This window comes from Leopardus geoffroyi, chromosome A2, assembly GCF_018350155.1.
Source record: "Leopardus geoffroyi isolate Oge1 chromosome A2, O.geoffroyi_Oge1_pat1.0, whole genome shotgun sequence".
Lineage (NCBI taxonomy): Eukaryota > Metazoa > Chordata > Mammalia > Carnivora > Felidae > Leopardus > Leopardus geoffroyi.
This window is the reverse complement of record NC_059331.1, coordinates 130,130,155-130,148,541: the sequence shown is the minus strand read 5'-3', so window position 1 is coordinate 130,148,541 and position 18,387 is coordinate 130,130,155. Positions and strand designations below refer to the sequence as shown.

The 18,387-nt window shown below is 34.0% G+C and overlaps 1 protein-coding gene across 7 annotated transcripts in view; it reads left to right on the top strand.

Annotated features, from left to right (window-relative positions):
- Positions 1–18,387, top strand: part of IMMP2L (inner mitochondrial membrane peptidase subunit 2) — an 886,543-nt gene that overhangs the window by 654,416 nt on the left and 213,740 nt on the right. For all 7 annotated transcript variants that reach the window (XM_045495343.1, XM_045495340.1, XM_045495347.1 and 4 more), the window contains one exon: positions 17,821–17,923. In XM_045495343.1, coding sequence (XP_045351299.1) covers positions 17,821–17,923 — 103 coding nt within the window. The remainder of the gene's footprint in view (positions 1–17,820; positions 17,924–18,387) is intronic.

Here is an 18,387-nt window from a genome sequence, read left to right as displayed (position 1 = left end):
TGCATATGTTCTCAATCTTCCTGAAATGTTCCTTCTCTATATAGTCCCCTTCACTCTCCCAGACTAAGTCAGATTTCCCTGTTAGAAGTATTTGTGGCTTCAGGTAACTTTTTTTTATAGTTCTTACCCCAGCTAAGACCTTAGCACGTTGTTGAGTGATTACTTGATTAATGTCCCTCTTTCCCACTAGATTTGAAGTTCCTTGAAAAGATGGACTGTCTCTAATTTTTGCTTAATTTTGTTTCCCAGGGCATGGTACCTAGAAGGTACTCAAGAAATGTTTATTAAATGAAGCATAGTGAGAATTTAAATTTCCCTTGTGAGTCCAGTTATTTTACTACTCCATAGACACATATTTCTATAACATTGTTATCCCCCTTATCTAAACCCTCTAAAGCACAGAAGATTCTAAAAGCATACGAAAAGACTTCTAAGCATAAATAGTTGAAAATAAGGCTTCAATAGTTTCATAGTTATCTATCGAGCCAATATTTTTTTTTTGTCTTTCATACAAAAAAGAGGGCATGTTGACAGTTTCTTAAGGATATGGTACCTTCCTCAATCTGGTTTTGGAAACCTTAAATGCATTTTAAGTATCAATATTTGCCTGATTCCAGAGAAGGCTGTACACAGAAATATCTGAAACATCCTCAAAGTCTTTTACGTTTCAGTAGAAGGAGCATAAGGCTTTTACTACTCAACTTTGTTGTACAGAGTTTTCTCAGTAGAATGAACACTAAATCAGTTATCCAGCAAGTTCATATTAAAGAAAAGATGTTCAAAGAATTATTCCACAAGACTTCTCATGCCTGTATCTTCAAAGAACGCCTGCATGGTTTAGTGAGACTAAACTATAAATAATTTTGAAGGGGAGAGAGAAGTTTGATGGCTTAATAAGGTAGAGGTCAGTTCACTCTGAACACTGAGGTTGTTGCATGCAGAGTTTCTGTTTATAAAGATAAGGCCTTTTCTCCTTTTGTATCTGATTTTGTGAATTTCTTAGAAATATCTGCTTTGACTTTCTTACTACTTTCCTGAATTTACCCATAAACCAAAAGGTAGTGAATGCAGCTGCATAGAAAAGAGCTTCCACAGCAGATGTCTTTACCTCCTCTCTGTCATGAGCCACATCTGGTCAAGTAGCAATTATTGTCAGTTCTGCCACCTGAGTGTCTGGACTCTTAACTTGTCTTCTACCATTCCAGCCTGGGAGTGTCTGTGTTCAGCACCAGTAACCTATTAAACATTCTCCCTTTTTGGGGTTTGGCCCCCACCTACCGCTCAGTTCCTCCCTCTCACTGTCGGCATGGTTCCTTCTGAAATACAAATCTGATCGCTCTTTCTTTGGAAACTTTTAAATGGCCAACAACAACAACCACAAATTAATATAAAAACTTGATTACATGCCAGCACTGCCCAAAGTACTTTACATATATTGTCGTGGCTGTGTCCTGGGACAGCAAATCTAGAAACGGTTACCAGCCATCACTTTTGGTATAATAATAAAGTTGATGTTGATTGAGCGCCTGTTTTAAGCAGGCACCATTCTAAGCACGTGTTTTACAATATTAGCTCATCTAATCCTAACAACACCTGATGAATAACAACTTTTTTTTTAATTGTGGAAACTGTATCACTACATAAGGTTTAAGTAACTTGCCCAAGGTGGCATGGCTAATAAGTGGAGAGACAGCATTCACACCTAGGTAGGCTAGCTCCAGAGTCTGTGTTCTGAAACCCTGCTCGTATTGCCTTTCCTGATAGGCTCCCTGATTTAAGAGCCTAGATCACAGCACCCATCTGGTTTTTCTTTCCAACTATAGTTTTCCTTGATGTTGTGTTCTCCTGTCTTCTCTTCTGTCACACTGAACTAAACAGATGCTGTTCACAAATGAATCCTTCTCTTGGACCACCTTGATTCACTCAAGCTCTTCATTCCTTCTGTCAAACATCTGTCTGAGGTTATGACCCAGCATGCTCGCAGCTAAAAGGTTACGCTCTAGTAATGCTAGGTACTCTTGTTCCCACTAGCTAAAATGTACAGCCTAAAAAAATCAGTGCAGGTTATTTCCAAACATGTTTGTGCCAGTTGTACCTGTTACTGTATACATTTACTTTAATTATTATATGACTTGATGAAACACGAATAAGAAAATAAAAACAGTCGAATGTCTTGAAAGACTAACTTACAATGAATTTTCTTTTTTAAATAGCTGTCCCGTGTGGTGAGACAACTGGGAAAGCCTGGGGAAAAATTTGTAAAAGTCTCAAAGGATTCTTTATTCAGATTTTGTCACAAATTGTCTTAAAGTTTTCACTCTGAGGTAAAGAAAATAAAACTGGGAATTCTATACAGTGTAGTATGAGTACGGTTTAGAAAGCCTTGTTGGAGCTTCAGCTTGTGGACTTCTACCCAAAAAGAATGACTTCTTCTCTCAAGAGATTGAATTAATTGAGCATTCTATGTTTCATAATACAATGATGTGATTTAGAAAAGAATGTATAATTTTTTAGTATAATTTCATGTCTTGCCTACTTAAAAAATATTTATCTGACAAATATCAATATGGATTGTGTTGGATGAGAGGATTTCTAATGTCTCTGAAATGTGATACCATACTTACCATCACACCCACCCACTAGCCAAACCACAGAATTCAGTGTTCTTCCAGTATTTACATATGTGGCCCTTTATTTGTGGCTCATTCTCTGCATTTGAAAGTGCTTCTCTTTTGTCTGATATGCCTTTTCCTACCCTTCTTTTTGCAAATTGATTCATCTGTTAGTTTTAGATATCACCTAATCTGCAGTTTCTTTCCAGACCTTTCAAGACTGGCTGTGTATTCCTCTAAATGTCTGTTAGAAACAACTACCCCCCCCTCAAAAAAAAAAAAAAAAAAAAAAAAAGAAAAAGAAACAACTACCCAGAAAAAACATATATTGTAATTAAAAATATGGAGGAAATGAATGTATTCAGCCTTTTTACTTTTTTTTCTCTTATGGGGAAGACATGACAGGATAGTTTTATAAAAATATTAAGATATATAAATATAAGGATAAGTAATAAACTTGTCTAATCCTAGTATCCTATCCAAGATAAATCTACAGGGCAATCACAGACTTGATCATGACTTAATGATTAATGATATTATGGTACTGAGGATAGAACCCATATGACAAAGGAATCATGCAAAATTTTGACTTGAGAATAAACAGCTCCAAAAACTTTTTAAAGTATTTTTAAGTATTGTGGTCAGTCTGAATATTTGTAAAAGGGAAAGCTGTTAGTAACAGATACACAACTGTAAAGCAGGTTATGAAATATGATACCTAACTAGCAGTAAACAGCAAAATGGTGTTTAGGTAGATGTAGTGGTTTCCATGGTAAGCCTATTTCATCTAATCAAAGTGATATTTTGTAATCATGAAGAGGATATAATTATAAGCATTTATTATCTAAGTGGGATGATTTTTGATAAGGGTGAAAAAGGATTGCTTTTATTAGAATGGGGTAGAAATCTAATCAGAAGGTATAAAGATTGTGTTAATTATGTGGTTCTGGTACTTATGAGGGAACATATGCTTCTCTTGGACTCACTTTCACTGGTAAATAGCCATTTAACCTAAGATGTGCTAGAGTTGTAAACCTGAAGTGCTTCAATGTTGGGCTTTCCTGGTGATATGTCTGTCTAGCAAGCCCCCAAAACAAGGGGGTGAGGTGAATGCTCTTAGGTCTCAAAAAGAATGGTCACCCCAAAATGAAGTGGTTACACACCATGTACACTGAAATATTGTCCCTGTAATCAGTAGGATCTTGGTATGTGTAGAAAGTAAGGGCTCCATTATGGATGAGATTAGTAGAATTGAATGTATCTGGAAGAATGGTTCTCACTGGCAGCTGAACATTCAGCTGTGTCCATTTTGCCCTGGGCAAGTCCTGTTAAGATAATTGTGTGTGAATTTGTCACTTTTTATTAACAACTTTCAACTGTCTCCCATTGCCTACAGAAATAGAGTGTATACTTCTTAGATTGATATTTAAGTTTCTCTACCATCAGTCCATCCCCAAATGTAACATACGTTTGCTAGCTTCTTCTAAACTGCATTCTAGCCAAACCAAAGAATACAGGGATTTTATAACATGGATGCTTGATACACTTTATCATCTATGTACTTTTTGTCGCATTTTGTAGTGCTCATGCCCATACTTGTATTTTTCTAATTTCCCAGATCAAGTTCAGGTCAGCTGGAATTAATCTTTTTCTTAAAGGAGGATGGAATAGTCATTAAGTGCGCAGGCTTTTGTGTATCTGGGTTCAAATCCTTTATTATTTTCTTTGTTTGACAAAGCCTAAATTACTGTCATTTACTATACTACTTGGTCCATAATAAGTACTCAGTAGATAGTTCTTTATTATCATCATCATTATATCTCGCATCCAGCATTTATCATGTTCTGCTTTGCGTTGTAATTTCTATGTACATCATCTTTTGCACTGTATTATAAGGTTCTTGAGGTCAGAGGCTTTGCCATACTTAACTTTTTAATCTTCCTAGGCACACTTCGATCAAATTAGTCTATAAAGTCCACAAAATTAATCCATTCAGATAGTGCTGGTGCCAGTTATCTAATTCTATATTGTATATATTTTGAGTTATTTTTGTTTATGACCATAAATTAATTTCATTTCTATAAACTATTCTTTAAACTATTCTTTAAACCATTTCTGTAAACTATTTACTCTTTTTACTATCTGGTATGATCCTGAGGGAATTTCCTATCTAAAAATCTAAGACAAAATGATCCTCATTTATCAAGATGGCAACTGATAGCCTTCTTAAAGTATCTTATACTCAATACCTATACTTATGTTTGATTCAAATTCTGTAGACATTTGATTTGTAAATGAAGTTTCCATCGATGTGGGTAAAATGCCCATAAGGAAGACTATAAAGAGAAGCCTTGAAATTTGGTATTTACCGTTTTGATTTTTAAAGGTCAATGAACACAAACTAAGTCAATCACTGTTGACAAACTAACCTCTCCAGGTCTCCAATTTCTTATCTGTAAAATAACTGTGTTGTCTGAAGGTATCAAATCCTTTTCAATTTAAGATACTATATAATGCTATTGTTAAAAATGTGAAAAAGAGTAACCTTGATTTTTTTATAGTGTTATAAAGAGGACTATTATCAGAATTCACACTCACCTATTTAGTCAATATATATTTATTGAGCACCTATTGAGAATACAGACAGGTACCGTTTTAGGAATTAGGAAACCAGGGTTGAACAAGACATTTAAAGTCTCTGCCTTCATGGAATTTACAGTCAAGTCCAGAAGATAGACAAAAATCAAGTAAGCCATAAGACCGATTATAAAGCCAGGAACAGATAGTGCTATGAAGAAAAGTGTGCTAAAGAGTAAAGGGTGACAAGAGGAGCTATTTTGGACAGAATATTTAAACGGGGACACAGAATGCAAAGATCATTCCATTCTGTGCAGAGAATAGCAAGTGCAGAAAAGGTCCAAAGTCCAGAGGACTCTTGGTGTGTTGGAGGAACATTGAAGAGGCTAGTGTGGATGAGGTAGAATGAGCAAGAGGGGTTGAGACTGAAGGTGTAGTGAGCAAACAGATCCTGTAAAACAGTGATTCCTAGAGGCAGGGAGGTTTTGTCCTCCCAGCCCCACCCTGGAGATATTTAGCAATGCTTGGTGACATTTTTGGCTGTCAAAACTGTGAAGGGGATGCTATTGCCATCTAGCGAGTGGGAGCCCAGGATGCTACTAAACATCCTAAATTACAGAGGACAGCTACTCATGACTAAGAATTTTCTGACTTAACCCATCTGGAGTGCCACGGCTGGGAATTCTTGGATGTAATGGCTTGGAGGTCACAATGAACAATTGGGATTTTATTCTGTGTGATGGGAAGCCATTGGAATCCTTTCAACAGGGCAGGAGTATGACCGGATTGGACTTGTGTGGAGAATGATTAAAAATAGTAGAAAATAGAGACATAAAAACCAGTGAGAAGGTGACTGCAGGAGTCCCGGAAGGAGAGGCTAGTGGCTTGGACCAGTATGGTAGTTAAGGAAGAAGGAAGTTGTTGTTGGACTTCAAGTGTAAAGAAAAGTGAACCCTATTTTTTTTCTTTTTAACTATGAATTTTCCCTCTGGTTTTAAGTTTCATACAGTGATTTATATTATTTAAAAATTTACTTTAAAAGGGCAGCAATTTATCTGCACAGCAGAATATCAAGAAGATGTGACTATGGAGGACTGACTCTTCAATTTATATGATGCAACAAAAGAGAAATCGTACCTTTTCAAGATTCACTTTATCCACCTGAATCCATTTTCTTAAAAGCCAGACATTCACCATCCAAACTAAGTGGATATAGAGAGCTATTTTATGCTGTTTAATATTATTCTGGTTACGTTAGAAGTTTAATAAACCTCATTAAAAGTGATTTCCTGTTCTTCTGATCTGAATCGCACATTCTCTGAATACCGTTTTCCATAATGGAAAAAACAGGCTTACAGTCAACAACATATTTCTTGGAAGTTGAGAGGATTGCTCTTTGCTCTTTGAGGCTTAGGTCGTTGATAGCAAATATTCAAAAGTAAGTATGAAACAAAATACCCAAGAAGCTTTAGATAAACTTTATATTCACAACAAAACAACTTTGCGTGCAGGCATTCTGACCCATAGCCTCTCATGCTTTGTAGCCCCTAGTGTTCGTTGGTCAGGACTGTGCCACCACATCATAGTCCAATGTATGGAGAAAGAAAAACATGTCTGACTTTCAAGCAATTCACTCACATGTTTACATGGTACTCTGGTATTCTAGATATTATGGGTTTATAATACAGATTCATGTAGGCTGAAACAAGTAGGGTTTGAATTACCAAGTCCTCCTTTTTGGTACTTTCTAAAACCTATTTTATTCATATTTATATTTTATGAAGAGTAATCTGTAGCTGTCAAATGTGTAATCTAGTATGGTGACTTTAAAGAAATCATTAGATTCTCTGTCTATAATACTATTTGTTTGAATGAAACTGTTAAATAAAGATGTATTAAGGAATATTCAGTTGGGAGAAATGATTGATGATTAAATGAATCCCTGCTGACATTAATTAGGTAGCTCTACTATTTTGCAATATTGGTCATGCAAAAAGAAAGATCTCAATTCAAATTTAACCAAATTCCAATTGCTTCTTGTGATGTAGTTATATTTGGAAATGTTATTGGTGGGTAATTAAAACTTAAAAAATAGTGATTTAAAAATTAATTACTAGTAATAAATTACTAGAGATTTAAAAATTAATTGCTAGTAATTTAAAAATTGATTACTAGTAATTAATCCAAAGGCTCATTAATTTTGTTTGTAAGAAATAAAGAAAATAGTATATATTCTTTTTAACGTTAAAAAGAATATTTAGAGTGAATGGAAGGGAAATTGTTCATAATTCCTCCAATATTTAAGCATAATTGGACCTTACATTAAAAAGCACTGAAATGTGTTTCTTCCCCCCTGTACAACCAGCATGTGGGAAAAACCTACTGAAATAAATGACGAATAATACAGATACCCAGGAAATTACTTTGAGAGAGGACTTTGTGAATAAGTGCAACAATACCATTTATAATAAACACTGATTTGTTTTGGAAAACAAAATTATGCATTATAAGCCCACCGTTTTATGTAAATTGTGCTTAAGTCGGTTAAGCCTTTGACTCTTGATTTGGCTCAGGTCGTGATCTCATGTGAGATCAAGCCCCATGAGACTCTGCACTGATAGTGCGGAGCCTGCTTGGGATTTTCTCTTTTCCTCTGTCTCTGCCCCTCCCCTGCTCGTGTGCACTCTCTCTTTCTCAAAATAAATAAATAAGCATTAAAAAAAATCCAGTTTAACAATAGGTAAATTGACTATGGTGTTTAAACCTTTGACATTTCATGTTTTTATCATGTTAGGAAAACCAGCTTTATACAAGTTAGATACCTTCTTTACTACTTGGAGTTATCTTTTGTATATTCAGATAGCTTATACGTTTATAATTATGATATAACTCAATAATATATTTACCTACTTAAGTACTTTTCACTTAATATGATCTAGTATAAATTAATATTGGATATATTATAATGGCATTTAGAATATGAGAAAAATAAGAAGAATTAAGGAAAATAAGAGAAAAATTAATGGTATCTTTAGAATGAAATGACTTAAATATGTTTATTTTTTGTATACTATTATTATAATGCAAAAAAGTCTTCATTATAAAATCTTTATCATAGCATTTATGATGCTATATATTGAGGAAATAATGCTCTATAAGAGAATGGGATTTGAGTTCCATACTGCCGTCTTTACCTGTTACCTTTTACCTATTCCTTCTTTATATCTTGATTCAAATATGCCTTTCCTGGCTATTCCAGACTAAAATAATACCATCCTTTGAACGCCTATGCAGTTAGCAACATTTGACATTTGTTCATTTATTAATTCCTCTTTCATCAGTTATATTCTTGCAGATGCTTCCAACGTGTTAAATTTACTCTATGGTAGATTGCCATATGTATTTCACAGACTTTATCTGCTTATGAATCACAGTATAAGTTATAAACTTGGTAGTAGAGACAAGATCTTATTCTTTTCTGTGCCCTCACCCACCCTATTTATACTGTTTCACATAGTAGTCATTCGACATGTGTTTATAACAGGAATGAAAAAGCAGAGTCATGTTTCTCATAGGGTTCATAAACTTATCCTCATAAACTAACCATTACTCACAAGGTAACACAGGATAAACTGCCACCTCATTACCAGATTGATCCGCACAGCCTAAATATGTATTATATACATGGCCTGATCTAGCAGGGGTGGAATCTAGTGCTTGATAAATGTTGATATCTTTCTCAAATTTTCACTAACAATTACACTGATTTTTATGGGCAGCCATAGATATTGTAAATAATTATGTTTAACAGGAGAAAGCATTCTATATATTAAGGAAATTGTCACATCTACGCTCTTATAATCCAAATTTATTTTTCTTAAAAGTACATCAGGAATTTCATTTAAAAAATTCTTAGGTATACTAAGAGCATTCATATTAAATTTATAAAATTAATTCTGCAACTTTATTGTGAGAATGTATCAACCTAAGTTCTGGTTTAAATGAACTAAATAGATTTGCTCTGATCACCTAGCAACAATCTACAATCTATTTAGAGAATGACATTTCATTTTTCTCCAGTGAAAAGATGTTAAGACCTATTCTTTGAATCTCAAGTAGTTATGATCCATGGTGCAATGGAAAGGAAATTATAGAATCTGGTTATACAGTCTTTGCCCTGCCATTAACTAACTAGGTGACTTCACCTAAATGCTTTTTGTCTCTATTTTATGTATCCAAAAAGGAGTTTTATTAGATCACTGCTGGTGTCTTTCCAACTGTGATCTTAAGAAATGTCCTCACTTACAGGTAGCTCTAGGTGATTCAACTTCCTAGAAATATTATCACCTAATTTGCTTAAATTCACCCTCTATTAATTACATACATTTCTCTTTTTTTCTTAAATTAAATACAATTCTAATTCAATACAAACTCCAAGGAAAAGAGTGTTGAGTCTCCATACCTCAGCATTTTTATACAAAGCAAATGTAACAATTGGTAGCATTTAAAGTTAGAAAAGAGAATGGTTATATTGAACAGTAGAAAAGTTTATCATGTTGTTATAGCAGAGATCTTTGGACTTTTTAGAATATTGACCCTGACCATAGATTTTAATAAACAAAATTTAACTTTATTTATTAAAGATTTTTAGGCTTACTACCCTGCTTCAAATACTTCCATAGTATAATATAAACAACAGTGGTTTCATGATCGGGTCCTGTAGACACTTCATTCTCATTTCAGAGACCTGATCTCATTTGGGTACTAATACAGCTATTATTTATCTGATTTATCATTTTATTATTTATCAAATTATCTTTATCCTTTTGTTTTATGTGTCTCTCTTATGAGCAGCATGTAGCTAGAATTTTTACACAGTTGGACAATCATTTTTTTCTAATTAGCTTTATTAATTCATCTACTTTAATTATGATTACCGGTGTACTTAAATACCGTCTTATTTGTGCTTTCTATTGATCCTGCTTTTTCTACTTGCTTTTTAATTTATTGAATTCTTTTGCATTAATGGAGGTGTTTTAATTCTATTTTCTGTCTACTTATTAGGGAGTTATAGACTATATTTCCATTACAATTCCTAAAATGATTTAAATGCATGCTGAACAAAGTCCAAAGATAATAAATTCTTCACTAGAAAAATTTAAAATCCTTAGAAAATTTTATTTTAAATCAATTTCTTCCTTTTCTGCATGTTATTTGTATAAGTTGTGACATGGTAGACAGAGTGAGAGAGTAGGAATGGGGAGTGGAGGAAGGAGCGAGAGATCAGACAAGCTCTCTCTGCTCTCTTCTTATAAGGGCACTAATCTTTCATGAGGGCCCTACCCTTTTGCCCTCATCTAAACCTGATTATCACCCAAAGGTCCCAGCTCCATCTGGGAGATAGGGCTCCAGCATAAGAATTCTGAGTGTACATAACTTATCCAAAGCATAAGGTGATTCAAGTAAGAAAAGAATAGTCTTTTTTTAAAAAAATGGTGCAAGAAAATTTGGATATCCCAAAGAAAGAAAGAAAGAAAGAAAGAAAGAAAGAAAGAGAACTTGAGCTTCCTTTTGTATTATATTAAAAAAGAAAAAAAGTCCTAAAACTAGAAAAGTGGAAAAAAATAGAAGAAAAGATTTGTGGCTTTGATTAGGCAAAGATTTCTTACGGCATAAAAAGCATGCATTATAAAAGAAAAAAATTGCTAAACAGACTCATTAAAATTAAAAATGTCTGTTCTTTGAAGAAAACTGTTAAGAAAATTTTTAAAAAAGGAAACATGCCACAGGTCAGGAGAAATTATTTGCAAAAACATATATCTGATAAGAGTTATATCCAGACTATATAAAAAATTATACAACTCAATAATAAAAAGACAAACCACTGAATTTCATTTTTAAAACTGTAAATCATTCACCGAAGAAAGTAAATGACAAATACATATTCAGAAACATTAGTAATTAGGGAAAAACATAGCCCTAAAATGGCTAAAGTTGAAAGAGTGATAATTATCCAGCGTTGGTGAGGTGTGGAATACCTGAACTTACCCAAGACTTCAGTTACCATATGACGCAACCATTTCACTAACAGATATATACCCAAGCGAAATGAAAACATACATCCACACAAATACATATACTGAAATGTTCATAGTTGCTTCAATGATAAGAATTGGAAACAACCCAAATTGGAAACAACCCAAGTGTCCATAAACTATTGCTTGATAAACCAACAGTTTATTTAGATCATGAATTAATCCAAAATACATTAGATTAATTTAAGCAAACCAGAAATAAAAGAATACATGTTGAATAATTTCATATGTAGAAAAGTCTAGGAAGGCAAAACTGTAGTAATAGAAAGCATCTCAGTCCTCAGTCCAAGTACCTGGAGCCAAGAATGGGAGTCAGGCAGATTTGCCTGCCGAGGGGCCTGAGGAAACTTTATTGGATAATTCAAGTGTTTTAGATCTTGATCTAGTGATTATAGGACTATATAGATTGCTAAAAACTCATTGAATTGCATACTTGAAATGTTTGTGTTATATTTCATGTAAATTATACCCTAATATGGGAACTCTGCTGTTTAATGGTTAGTCCTTTGAAGATAATCTTTTTTTCCCCTGGTAGCTTCTCAGAAATTTGTCGTTGGGGGGAAGAGGATCTTTAGGGTTCTACCAATGCATTATGTTATAGCGAGGTGTGGTTTCTTTGTACTTGTCCTGCTGTTGGTTCACTTTGCAGAATCTGTGAATTTATGCTTTCATCAATTATGAAAAGTTCTCTAGTACTGTCTCTTCAAATATTGTTTTTCCTTGTTTTCTTTTATTCTCTTCCTTTGGAACTTTGATTACACTTACGTTACATATTCTAGTAATGTCCTCCATGTCTCTTAACATCTCTTACATTGTCTTATATTTCTTTACCTCTCATTTCTAAATTCTAAGTAACTTTTTTAGATATATATTCCAGTTCATTACTTCTTTCTTTAGCTTTCAGTAATCCTCATTTCTGTCCACATATTTAATCATCTACAGTTGACCTTTGAACAACATGGATTTGACCTGGGTGGGTCCTCTTATATGTAGATTTGTTTTGATAAACATATAATACTACTATAAATGTATTTTCTCTTCATTATGATTTTCTTAATAACATTTTCTTTTCTCTACTTACTCTTGTAGAAATTCAATATAGAATACATATAACATACAAAATACATGTATTTTGTGAGTTGACTGCTTATGTTACCAGTAAGGTTTCTGGACAACAGTAGGCTATTAATAGTTAAGTTTTGGGGGAGTCAAAAGTTTTATGAGGATTTTCTACTGCACTGGGGGTCAGTGCCCAACCTCCACATTGTTCAAGGGCCACTGCATTTTAAAATTTAGAAGTGTTAGGGGAGCCTGGGTGGCTCAGTCAGTTAATCAACTGACTTCAGCTCAGGTCATGATCTCATGGTTCATGAGTTTGAGCCCCACGTCAGGCTCTGTGCAGACAGCTCAGAAACTGGAGCCTGTGTCTCCCTCTCTCTCTGCCACTCCCCCACTCACACTTTGTCTCTCTCTCAAAAATAAATAAATGGCAAAAGAATATTTAAATAAATAGAAGTGCTATTTGATTCTTTTTCAAAGGTCCTTGAAAATAGAGTTGTGTTTCTTGCTCATTTTTTAAAATTCCCTTTTTAATTTTTAAAAATATTTAAATATGTATAATTTATATTTTATGTTTGATAAATCCAGTATTTTAAGTCCCTGGTGGTCTAATTCTGCTGTTTGTTGTTTGTCTTGACTCATTAATACTGGCTATTTCCTGGTGAGTTGTGTTGTTTTGAATTATGAGCTCTTACTGGCTGGGACTTATCTATAGCAAACTCTGAAATGAAGGATTATTCTTGAATAATCTTAAATTTTCTTCTGCCAGATTCCTAATAATTCAAAGTTAATTCTTAACTTTGTTAGACCATACAAGCAGTATGAATTTGAACTCCTATCTTATCTGAGAGCAGGACAAGGATTCTCAAGGGAGAATTATTGTCTCTTCTAGATGCCAACCCTAGATAGACAATTGTCCTTCTTGTTTTCCTTTCCTGATTACCATCAAGACCTTTTTTTTCCCCCTAGTCCAGTCCATCAGTGATGATGATGATAGAAGGGATCTGGTTCCAATTCCTGATCTGGCTGAGCCGGTGACACCTACTCCCTTCAGGACAATAAAAATCCAGGTGTCTAGGATCCAGAGAGTAGTATACACACTCAGGGCAGCACTGCTTTGGACAATGAGGATAATCAGTATAATCATTTGAAAAATATAGAAATAAAAATACTTTGGGGTGCCTGGGTGGCTCAGTTGGTAAAGCATCTGACTTCGGCTCTGGTCATGATCTCATGGCTTGTGAGTTCAAGCCCCGCATTGGGCTCTGTGCTGACAGCTCAGAGCTTGGAGCCTGCTTCTGATTCTGTGTCCCTCTCTTGCTCTGCCCCTCCCCCACTAGTACTCTGTCTCTCTAAGAATAAATGAAGCATTAAAAAAAATTAAAAAAAAAGAAATAAAAATACTTTAATAAATCATGAATTATTACTATTAATTACCTAAGTTAAGAATGTGTCTTCGTGCGTGTGTGTATTTGGGAAATATTTTAAATATGAATTTGTTTCCTACTTGTATTAAAGATTATGTTGATAATTTTGTATTCAACTGGTGACACTCAAAAGACTGAGATTTTTTTAAAAATGTTTTCAAGGTCAAATCAAATTGGAGGCAATCATTCTTCATTCCATTTATAAGACCTAGGTAACTTGTCTTGGTAAAGCTAGTACTAAAAATGCCTCTTTGTAGACAGGTAGTTAAAATACCATACAGAACTCATTTTTGACTGTCAAACCAAAATTATTTGCAACCCATAGATACATACAACCTTGTATGCTGACACCTCACTTAACTGTTAAATCACCTAAAAGATTATCTTGTCTTTCTTTTATGTGATTTCAGAAGCACAAAGCTATTTAAAATTCCTTCTCCAGAGGAATTCTATTAGGAGTATTATATTTCTTTGGCAGTCCTAAAAGGAACCAGCTCGATATTTTAACATCATATTTTTTAAAGATACTTTGGGTTATTTTTTAAAAAGTTAGATTGAAACCTGAGAAATATGCACTATGTAAATGGAGTGAATTTTATCAGAGTGCTACAGTTCAAAGTGTTCTTTCACACCTGTCTGGTATTGAGGTAAACCACTCCTATTAGCACTGTGACATTCAAAAATGCAAGTGATTAGTTGGTGAAAAAACACAAATAGAGAGTTTTTTCACCTACTACTCTCTGCATATTTAAATATGCACAAACAGATAGATTGTGTTTTCACATATAAATTTTAGAGTATCCCAGAAGGGCATACGAATAAAAAGGAAAAAAAAAAAAGATTTATCGTACCATAAAAAATAGTCTATAGTCACAGTGAAACTGTGGGGAAAAGAAATTATTGAAGCGTAGCTCAGGTAATTTTAAGAGTCTGATGCTAATAGATAGTGGAGGCTGAACACATTCTGAATTTTGAAAAGAAAGAAAATAGTGGACAAAGGAAGACAATAGCAATAATAACTACCACTTATTGGGTTCCTACTGTATATCAGAAGTATACTGAGTGCTTAAAAAAAGTCTCAAATATAAGAGAGTCCATTTATCAAGTGTTTAATACATTCCACTTTATTCATAGAACAACTTTTTGAGTTAGGTACTGTTATTTGGTCCATTCTCCAAATGAGAAAACTGACAAGTCGTATCAACTTGCCCAAGGTCACATGAAGTTGAAAGAGTTAAGCCAGATATAAAAGCCACAATAGGCTGATTGCAGAAACTATGCTCTACAGTAACCTCTCCATTATAGTCTCATTTAACTACTGACCTTCCTCTCAACCAGTTAGAGTATGTCTTATTCCTCCTGTTTTAAAGATAGGCACATGGAGGTAGAAATTTAGTAACTTGCACAAGATTGCTTATGAGTTGTGGTAGCCAGATTAAAACTGGTTTAGTCTGGTTCCAGACTCTGAACTTTCCATTCTGTTATTCTGCTTTTGTTGCAGTATTCTTCATTCTTCAGTTATTCATTTGATCATTTATTCAACAAATAATTGTTGAGTGTTTTGTACAATGCTTTCTTCTGGGCTCTAGCAATACGAAGAAAGTGAACAATGCAACGTGCCAAAGTTTGCATTCTAGGTAGGGGGAGATAGCCAATAAACAAAGAAACCAGCAAGTGAATGTCAAGTGTTAGTAGCTGCATTGTAAGAGGATAGAAAATGATGGGAAGATGGGTGTATTTACATATTTTAGATAAGATGGTCAATGCAAAGAAATTGTGACTGTCACTGGTAATTTTATGATACTGTCACTTTCTATCACAAGTATCTTGACTCCTTAGTTCATACGATACTGAAATTCAATCTGACTTTTATATCATTCTTCTGGTTTCCAGAAGACTCTGCTTGTTAACATCTACCATTTCATTGCAGAAATGATTTTATGCTGGTTTTATTTCATAATTCTGCTTGAAGAGACAAAATGGGCGATTGTTTTCTTTCTAACTATTCTAAATAGCCAGCTTAATAAGGTGAACAAATGTGTGGACTTATTAGGAGAGTCTGCCTTGCCAACAATTAAGTAAAAGGGTCTTCTCCCATCATTAACACTTGATGTGGGATATTAGTTCTTAGAGGCATTCTCATGATAAAAGCAGTATTGATGTCAAGAACTAATTGACAGATTTTAATTGAAGAACACTTATATTACAGAGTATATGATGGTGAGATGTTTTCAACTTGTTTTTGCTTTTCTTTTAAAAAGCTGAAACTCTTCTTCCTAGTAGTAATTAAAAATAAACGACAGTCATTAACTTACTTTGGGCTTCTAATGGCTACAACAATGCTTCCTTGCATGAATGATTTACTGATCTCAAGCAAAGTAATTCAACACTGAAGTTATCTTGAAAATTAAAAACCATTCTAGATAATGAATAGTTTCGATTTCTATAGCACCAATTTATGTGTAGTCTTCCTTTTATATGTATTCTTCTGTACATATACAACTTGCTAACTAACAGAAATGGTCTGAAAGGGACTCTACCTTAAAGAATAGCTCACAAAGCTCAGTTTTTGTGCTTAACTCTATAGACTTGGGGGTGATGTTTACTCATTCATTCATTCAACCAACATTTATTGAGAAGCTTCTTTAGGTTAGGCATTTCCCAAAATGTTTGTGGAGTAAAAGAAGAAAAAAAAAGGACAGACTCTTCCCTCAAAAGAATTTATTATTATAGAATTGGGTAATATTTTATTCTAATCTCATTCCTTTTATTAAATTGGTTGTATCATAATTTCTTTAACCATGTGTTGAGAATGTGAGGGTGATTTTGCTGCGATATTTCTCACTCCATTGTTCACCAAGGTTGATTCCACCCATCTGGCTAGGTGGATGTCCCCTTCCTCCCTCACCACTCCCTGTGTGTCCCTCCTAAAGCTGCTCCCTCTGTCAAAGTGGATGACCTTCCCAGATAGAGTTCTTCTGTCAAGTGTATGGGAGTAGCTGCACTCCCCTGCTAAAACCTCCAAACAAGCTCCCCAGGTCCATTTGTAGAACAGAAGTTTGTCAAGCTTCTAAGATTCCAGACACATCCAAATGAGGCACTGCATGTGGCAGTCTACCTTTCTTTTAAAAAACAAAACAAACAAACAAACAAAAAACTTGTGTTGAATACTCCTGATAAGTATTTGTTCACATTCTGATTATTTCTTTGGAATGGATTTCTGCCAGCATAATAACTTAAGTCAAAGGCATATACATTTTAGCCTATTAACAAATTTGCTGAAAATAAGCCCCAAATTGTAAAATAGGAGAAAATGTTGTATCATTTTATATTGTCACCAATAGTGTATGAGAGAGCCTTTCCTTATTCCATTTCCTTGTCAGTCTTAAGAATATAGAATGTTCCACTAAATGTGTATCATTGATCATCAATCTTTAAACAGTCTTCAAAATTGCTAAAAACTTTCTCATTTTAAAGAATAATTTATGAAATAAAATAATACTGATCAAAACAATTTTAGCTGATACTGATAGTTTCAATCTGACAAGATATCATCCAGGTTTTTGTTGTTGTCTCTTATATATGCTGATTTTTAGAGTATTAAGACATTATGAAAAATGCTGTCTGTTGGTTTGAGAAGTTTATTTGACTAAAGAAATAAAGATTACAGCTGATCAAGTTGAACATTGACATAAAAGCAAATGTCAGAAAATAAATAGATCTATATTTTGTTAGAGCTTATTTCATAAAAATATATCTAGGATATTGAGAATTAATTATAGTAGTAAAACTTTGTATTTGGTGCTAGTGCATTTTATTTAAGCACAAAATTCTTTCCTACCGAAAAGTGAAAAAAATTTTACTGTGCATTGGTTTACAAGGTCCTAACCATATGTTACTTAAAAATGAAGATATAGAGTAGCTTCATGGTTCACCTGTAATTATCTGTTGCATCTTTATAACAGCATTTTGCCCTCTGTTTCTTTGTATGCTCAACTATTTGATCTTTCTATTCTCATCTCAATGGTTATATATGCTCTTTATTTCTAGAACTATGGGACACAAAAACCGGTATGTCAAAGTTCCCCGGGGTCACATCTGGGTTGAAGGTGATCATCATGGACACAGTTTTGACAGTAATTCTTTTGGGCCGGTAAGTCATTTGTCACATGATGTAATTGGATGTCACATGTAGGAACAAAATTATGTCAGGTAGATTGCTCAGGTAATCCAAGCACGACTGATCATGAATTTCACAGTGGAGCAGTTTATATTTGGACAATTCCTTTTAAATATTCTATAGATAATATAAGCCGTCAAGGTGTGTGTGTGTGTGTGTGTGTGTGTGCACGCGCGCGTTTCATAGTAAAGAAATTAGACCCTTCAGTAAAGTACCAAAGATAGTTTCAGTTGGCTGACTGATCCCAGTAGAAAGGTCTGTTTTTTTCTCCACAGAAATGCTCTTTGTCTTATGTTTTCAGTTAGTGCTTAACAGATAAAATGTGTAAAAGACCTATAAGCATCAATTTTCTAAATTGTTTGTTAAAAATGCAAGTATAATGGAAATCATATCGGTTAGTACCATTTTTTTTGCCCACATTTATTTTGTAGAAGAAA